General features: G+C 41.6%; 1 protein-coding gene across 3 annotated transcripts in view; it reads right to left on the bottom strand.

Annotated features, from left to right (window-relative positions):
- Positions 1-527: 527 nt before the first annotated feature.
- Positions 528-8,144, bottom strand: part of GRK3 (G protein-coupled receptor kinase 3) — a 163,205-nt gene continuing 155,588 nt past the window's right edge. For 2 of the 3 annotated variants that reach the window (XR_004030982.1, XR_004030983.1), the window contains 2 exons: positions 6,439-7,528; positions 528-1,723 (listed from right to left, as the gene is read on the bottom strand). Coding sequence is in view for 1 of the 3 variants with exons in the window: in XM_030815999.1 (XP_030671859.1) it covers positions 7,367-7,528 (162 nt within the window). In the remaining 2 variants the exon portion in view is untranslated. Of the gene's footprint in view, positions 1,724-5,150; positions 7,529-8,144 lie in introns of those variants that run through there. The other variant, XM_030815999.1, reaches the window with a different exon arrangement.

Below are 8,144 nucleotides of genomic sequence, written 5' to 3'. Positions count from 1 at the left end.
AGACAGTCATGCCCAGGCAGCTGTGGCTTGGGGACTGTCATCTTGCATTTCTGGTTTACAGTGACAGGCACCATGCCGGGGGGCGGGGGGGTGTGGGAGACAGGGAGCATCTCAGCACATTTCTGTGGGAGCAGGGATGGGGGCAAGAGGTCTTGTCTTCTGGGAGGGAATCCAAAGGCCCCCAGTGGTGGGCTGGGGAGCATGGAATAGCTTCTAGATGAGCCAGACCTACCGGATTTCCTCACCACCTAGGCTCTCCAGGCTCTTCGTTTGCAATGTGTTATTCTGGGGCACAAGCGCTGGTGTCTGAAACCCTGAAACTGTGAACTTGGCTATGCTCCAGCAACCCACCAAATCAGCAGAAATGCTTTCGGCAGTCCCCTTCTTCCTCTATATAAAATCAGCCTCTGCGTGAATTCCCCCCAGAGTCGGGATTCTTTCCAATCAGTCACTTTCTGATATCTTAACAGCTTGGTAAAGAAATGCAGCTTTTAATTGAGGGGAAAAACAGCACACGGAAGTCGATATCTTTGTACAGATCCTTTTTATTAAGATTTATATAGGCAATGTACCAACACAGAAAACCAGTCTAGCAGCTCCAAAGTAACTGTAAAAATGGTGGTGCTGATGGTGGTGTGCCCCGCACAGGGCAGGTGACCTCAGACGTGGAGCAGCATGTCCCGTGGGATACTATTTCAGACGTGCATTAGTAAGTGTATACTGAGAAGGGATTATAAACCTTCCCTGGCACAATAGATACAAAAAGAGATAGAACCAATGATATTTTGTCTAGGTACAATATCTAGATTTACAGTATCTAGTTTACTGGCTTCACTTGGTAAGCAATGCACAATAGAAAATGGATTTCTTTCTTCCAGGGTATTCTACTTTGCCAAGAACATAGTAAATACGTTACTATATTGATGGCTATGAAAACAGACAGAGACAAATGAGTGAGGAGGCACGTTCTCTCATAGAGACAGGACTTCATTCTATTTCACATAAATCTTTAAGGGTCCATTCAAATATAAGACCTCTTACAAAGCTTCAGTCACGTATGAGGGCGCTTACCTTTAAGACCCCATTTCGAAACCATTTTGAAATAGTGAAGGGGGGAAAAAGTCACACTCAAATGTGCTACTCTTAAAAGCAGTGTTTCTAAACACAGCTTGCCTTTTTCAAAGAGTGAAGGTGGCCTTTCTGTTTAGTGGTTTGGTAATCGGGTGCAATAATCAAATCTTAAGGCAATGGCAAGGCTGATGGTGGGGATTTGGCACAATAAGGGGAAGGAATGATGCTGTCCAGTTGTACCTTAAATCCTAAAGGTACTAACGACATGGGAGGGATAGCTACCTGCCCCACGCACAGGGGCTCCTGGACAATACCGTGGCTTTAGAAACAAACCTAGGTTCTGAGGGAATGACACTGCAAAGTCTTACAGAAATCCTTTTATGAGATAGCCAGTCCAGAATAAAGCCTTTGGGGTACTTGCCAACAAGCAAGAAGCCTTCTGAAGAGGTAGATGAAAGCAGTATTTCATAGCAGGTTTGCTGCCCGATGTGACAAAAGACGTGCATGCGCCTCTCAGCACAGACCAGAAGATCAACTGTTGTTGAAGACAGTCCATGGTAGTGAGAAGAGATGTTGGCCACATTGCTATGTGCATTATTCCAATTTTATTTTATTAAGAACAGGAAGGACTGCCATTTCTTTAAATAACAAACTATACAAATAAAAAGGAGCAGAAATAATATGGAATGTTTTTGACGAAAACAAACTTACGGATTCAATAAATAATATAAAATGCTTTTGTGCTAAAATAGAACTCTTGTTTCTTATATATATATAGTTCAGTGATCTTTATGCTATCCAGAAAAAGCCAAATCTATTATAATTAAACATAGAAAAATACCATTTAACAATAAAACTAAAAAAATGGCCAGTGTTGAGCTTATAAACCACATATAATATATACATCATTTAATATAATTAACTAAGAAAGTAAATTTCAAGTTCTTTGTAATACAAATACACAATTGAAAATATTTCTCCATTCCCTACCCTTACATCAAAGACATCTGATATTTAGGACAAAATTAAAAATGGAAGCATAGTTACCAGTTTTCAGAGATGATTTTGAGATTGTTAGATACTGGAGAGCTAATTCTACTACACAAAGCTGAGTTATTTAACTCTAAAATGAAGGATTTTTTTCCCTATATGTGTTTGATGAAATGCATATACTCTTAACCCATTTTCTGTAGTTTCTTTGTGTTTTTAATAAAGGCAATTTAAAATTTGGGAGCCTGCATTTCTCAGTCAATGCTAACACAGCTAGGTCAGAAAGACAGCCCCATTGGGACAGCTGTGGGGGCCTGCAGGAGTGGTAATCTCTGATATTCTGCTAAAATAAAACAACTATCTTAGTCCTTAAGGACAAAGAAAATATACAGTTCATTGTGACTTGAGGAAGCCAAGGAGTACCATTTTAGAGTTCCAATTTCATTTGTTCCATAATAAACTTTGTTAAAATGTGACCTGGATTTTTAAAAAAATCATATTAGCATGAATTTAAGTAATTAATTCAAGTCTCTCCAGTAAACTTTACATAGGAGGGAAAAATCATGTTAAATCTTTAGGAAAAAATTTAAACTGTTAATTACTTAAAAAAAATTTTTTTTTTAGAGATGGGGTCTTGCTGTGTTGCCCAGGCTGGTAACTCACTGTGGAAGTGAGCAGGGCAGAACAGAAGAGGCCTGTTACTCTGACAGTTTTACCAGGACTTCGATGGATTTGTAACAGTGTCCCCAATTGACCAATGGGGCAACGCATTCACAGTGAACCAGACACTGCCTCTCCACCTCGGGGGCTGCAAAGAGCGCACACACACACACACACGGGGTGTTTTGGAGATGGCCTGGTAATGCTTTAGCTCTGGGTCTCCTGTGCCTTCATGGGAGGGTGCCAGAGGGTAGGCAGAGGCAAAGAACTTCTTCAGAAAGTCCTGATAGGCAGCAAATGGCTTCTGATTGAGTTCAGCAGCTCCACATTCAAAAACAAAGTGACCAAGTCTTAGAATAATTATCATAAGGAAAAATCTCCTGTTATGGGGTGGGGGAAAGAAACTTCATCTGTTTTAACTCAGTTATTTCCTTGGTGCTTTATGGTGTAATGATTTTTACCAGCAACTTCTTTCTTCCTTCGCCCGATTTCTACCACTATTCTCTTTGTGGCACCCAGCCCAGCCCCCACCTGTCACAGATCCCAATGCCCAAATCATCTCCCAACAAGTCAACCTCTCACTCAGGGTGGGAGGTGTTAATTCATCAAGTATCTCTGAATGACACAGAAACATTTTCCTGAACGTAACTGAGACAACACTGCATATGATTAAATCATACAAGAGAACTCTTATCTTACACCAGCACATTTCAAAGCATTTCTATAGGTTTACATCATGCAAAAGAGGCCAGACTTTGAGAACCTTGTTTTCTTCTTGATATGTTAAAATTCTGAAACATTAGAAAAATCAATTCCACTGAAAAGTAAAATGTGTTGAATTGGCCCAGCTACAAATTCCAAGTGAAATTTTAAAAAGCACAGAAAAACCACACTTTGATCTTTTTAATCTAGTTAAATCCCTGTCATCAATTGGTAAACATTACTTTGTAGATGACCAATGTGGCCTTCAAACAATTGTTTCTAATATCCGTATATGGCGTATGTCAGACCAGAAATCAAGCTACATCTTGTTTGCAACAAACAGACCATTGTTTGTTGCTGCTGCTGTCTTGAGCAAAATGCTTCCTTTCCTCAGTGCATCTCACTGGATATTTAGCTCCCCACCAACGTTTTTTTTGTTGTTTTTTTTTGAGATGGAGTCTCGCTCTGTCGCCCAGGCTGGAGTGCAGTGGCGCGATCTTGGCTCACTGCAAGCTCCGCCTCCCAGGTTCACGCCATTCTCCTGCCTCAGCCTCCCGAGAAGCTGGGACTACAGGCGCCCGCCACCACGTCCAGCTAATTTTTTTTGTATTTTTAGTAGAGACGGGGTTTCACTGTGTTAACCAGGATGGTCTCAATCTCCTGACCTCGTGAACCGCGCCTCTCGGCCTCCCAAAGTGATGGGATTACAGGCGTGAGCCATCGCACCCGGCTGGCCCCTTCTTTTTAAACATAGGACCTGAAATTGTCACGTCAGTGAATGGACCAATCAGAGGCATGAGCACTTTGCATGAATGTTGACATAATAAGCTGACTTCTAGAAGTTTTGTTGAAAAATCATACTTAAATATGACAAAAAAGGAAAACCAATGAGCCCCCATGACATGAGGGGATGAATGAACCAAAGAGAATGTTTTAGGTTAAAAATAATGAACCTGGATTCACGAAAGTTTCTAATTTATTCCATATATATCTTACATAGCAGCTTAATCTATTATTTTTAGGCCTTATTGATTCTTTTGAATCATGAAATCAAGCCTTATTATAGCATGATTTTGTAAAAATATCAACCTCAATTATTTTTCTCATCAATGTTAAAATATCCCAACCATAGAAATCTAAAATAATGAAAAAACATAGGCTGAATTTTGACCTTTTTAATAGTTGGAGTGTAATAAGGGTGAACATCTAGGAATTATGTAACACTTGGAAAACCTTCTAAAATATCCAAGTACTACTTGGATGGGCATGGTGGCTCACATCTCTAATTCCAGCATTTTGGGAGGCCAAGGAAGGAGGATCACTTGAGCCTAAGAGTTCAACACCCCTATCTCTACCCAAAAAATAAATTAGCCAGGAAAGGTGGCATGCACCTGTAGTCCTAGCTACTCAGGAGGCTGATGCGGGAGGATTGCGTGAACCTAGGAATTCAAGGCTGCAGTGAGCCATGATCATCCCACTGTTCTCCAGCCTGGGTGACAGAGCGAGGCCCTATCCCAAAAAAATTAAAAAATTTGAAAAAACAACAGCCAAGTATACCATGATGTTTAATACGACTGACTTTTCCTCTGGCCATGCAGGCAACCGGGTGCAGACACAGTGGTATCCTGTGTCTGGTCGCAGAAACACCTCCATCACAACATTTTGGCAGAAGACATTCAAACCAGACCCCAACACAACTGGTGACCACCCTCAGAAGCAGCTCAATCTAGTCTAACAAAGTACTTTTAATAAATGACATCTAGATGTACTTCCCAACCATATCATTAGAAATCAAATGTGAGTTGGGGAAGTGTAAAAATTTACACTTTTGTTTGAAGCAAAAGGACTTTCAGGGCATTTTCCAATTCATATATCTTTTCTAAAAGGGAGAGGAGCCTTATGTTCCATTCTTAGAGCAGAAATTCTAGTTTTTGAAAGAGATGCGGATCAGCTCAATTTTAGAGCAAGTATGGGAAAGTTGAATAATCTTTCTGAACACGTTTGTGCAGCTCACGCCCTAGGTACGAGATATTAGACGCTAAGCCAAGACCCTGGTGGAGTCAACAGCAGGCCCTTTATCCTGGAGATCTAGAACAGGCATGAGGCCCAGCGCATCCTCAACTGCACATGCTGAGAACCTATGAGCTTGAGAGGCAGACAGGAATGGCATCAGTCACAGCTAGAATTAACCAGGGCTGGGAAGACGGTCACTCTTTAGGAACAATGGCTTTTCTGCTTCTGGGGTGTGTGTGTGTGTGTGTGTGTGTGTGTGTGTGTGTGTGTGTGTGTTTAAACAGAATTTGAATACTATTCTTCCTTTTTAAATAAGGAGAATGCATATAAGTAGTACATCCCTCCTCCCACACTGGAAATAACAGAGAGTAGAAAATGTATGTTAATTTAAACCCCAACTAGTGGTTGAGATAGACAAAAAAACCCCACATTTTTTTTTTGCAAAGTAACTCTTATGAAATAATGGACCCTTTTGGTAATTTATCTTCCAAACTCTCAAAATAACTGCATTAAAAAGTACTTACTTTGCCCATGAACACAGCAAACAAAGATTTGGAACTGCTAAAAATATCAAGGACAGGATGCAGACAATTATGATGTCAAGTTATTTATATTGTTAGTAGTTAATTTAAAGACATACACTAAAACTACTCCAAGAATGGGACAAATACGTGGATTTGTAAAATTATTTTTTTTTAAGACTGATGACGTGGGGGACTTCGCTGGTTCTCATAACCCAGCATCTATTTGGGGGTATCAGTGGGGCCTGGAGGCAGTGGGAGAAAACAAACTTCACAGGGCAGATGCTCCTGGGACCAGGAAAAAGGCTTCATGCCCTAAGGACCTCACTGTCGTACAGCCCAGTGCAAAGTATCATTCATTCATGACAGATGGATGATGACATGAAAGTCAATATACACAGTTAACCCATTTTGACACATTCATTCCTCAGCATTTTTTCAATACAATTCATCTTAAATTATACTAAGATGTAAAACAGACCTGGTTTTGTACATCCATTACTGATATGTCTCCCAGGGTCAGGCAGAAGGAACCAGAATGACTGTCACACAACTGCTAATTGTCGAGACCCGAGACGGACTCACCCACGAGTGCTCCTGCACACCAGGTACTGCTTGTCGACTCGCGCACACCGGACTCAAAGACTTTTGAAAACTGCTCTTGCCCCTGAAACCTAAAACTCCACGGCCTGTCCTTCAGAATCACTGTAAATCTTTCCAATGATGGACGGATGAATGCCTTCAATGATCTGTTAATCCCATACACTTGGAGAGTACGTGTCCATCATTCCCACCTGGCTGAGGGGGCCGGCCCCGGAACAGACTGGTCAGAGGCAGGGAAGTCATGTGAGTGCGGCTCCCAGAGGAGGACCCAAGTGCAGAAATATCTTCAACTTTAAATATTGTCAAAAAATATCTTCAACTTTTAACCCCAGGACAAGAAGTCAGTTGTGAAGTGCACAAAAGAAACACACTGTGGCTCTCCCATCCCCCAGCAGTATGGAGCAAAGACATAGAAAATCAGCAGTGACTAGACAGAAAATGTGGCAATGCTTAGGGCAATCTGTTACCCAACACTGAACATCTTTAAATTCCATCCTGGAAAGTCTAAGATGTTTGATATCAGACATAAAAATTTACGTGATAAGTAGGAGTCACTTCAAGTTCTAGGTTCATAGGTATCAAAGTGTGTAGCAAAAAAAAAGAACTTTTATTTCTTCAGTAGTTTTGAATGTGGACAAGTGTGACAAGGCAGGGAGCTGAGCTGACCCCGAGCCGAAGGGTCCCGACTCCTCTCGGGAGCCTGGAGGAGTCCCGGTAGCGAATAGATCAGATGCCTCATCCTCGTTCACCCCAAAAGGCTGAGACCCTGGTGTGTCCTCCGCGAGGACCCTCCCTGTTCCTGGGTGCTAGAGGCCGTTGCTGTTTCTGTGACAGAGGGATGGCTTCGGGAGCTCCACAGTGCCCGACCGAGGTTTGTTGAGGAACTTCGGGGCGCGACGCAACAGCCGCTGGGCCTCCTTAAAGGTTTCGTTCAACTCTTTCTTCCACTGCACAAACTCTGGATCACTCTGAGGGGGAATACAAAGGCAGACGTTGTGACGGGCTCACCCATTTGGCCAACAACGGTGGGTGCCCCTATTGATTACTGGCGTACCTGGAACCCCTGAAGGAAGCACACCCTACGTGTCCACCCCCAGTGGCATCGCTAGCTGATGGGTCACGCTGACACCTTCTCCAGAATCTCTTGAGAAGAGCAGGGAAAGGCCACATTAAAACCCTTTAGATGATTCCAGTACAATCCCACTTGGAGAATCACTGCCTTTAATTTGTTTAGATATTACTTTTGATTTCTAAAACAACTGAAATCTGTAATAATGTAGGGGAATGAGTTTTGACAAATTAATTTTTTAAATATATATTCATGTATGCAATGTAGTACTGATGTTAGTAAAAATGATTTTTTTGCATCTAATACGTCTTTATTTCTCTAAATATGCCCTCTTAAAACACATACATACTAGTACACCAGTCGCGAAGTGTCCGGGAATGAAACTTGTGTTACAATGTAACTTCGAGGAAAAGATGGCATTTTCCTTTAGAGAAGATGGCATTTCAGTTTGCCATCTTATATTTATCAAAATATATAAACCTTAACATCAAACATGCCGAAAAATCTTCAAAGTT

Source organism: Nomascus leucogenys, chromosome 7b (genome assembly GCF_006542625.1).
Source record: "Nomascus leucogenys isolate Asia chromosome 7b, Asia_NLE_v1, whole genome shotgun sequence".
NCBI lineage: Eukaryota > Metazoa > Chordata > Mammalia > Primates > Hylobatidae > Nomascus > Nomascus leucogenys.
The sequence above is the reverse complement of the archived record's forward strand: the minus strand, read 5'-3'. Positions and strand labels throughout refer to the sequence as shown.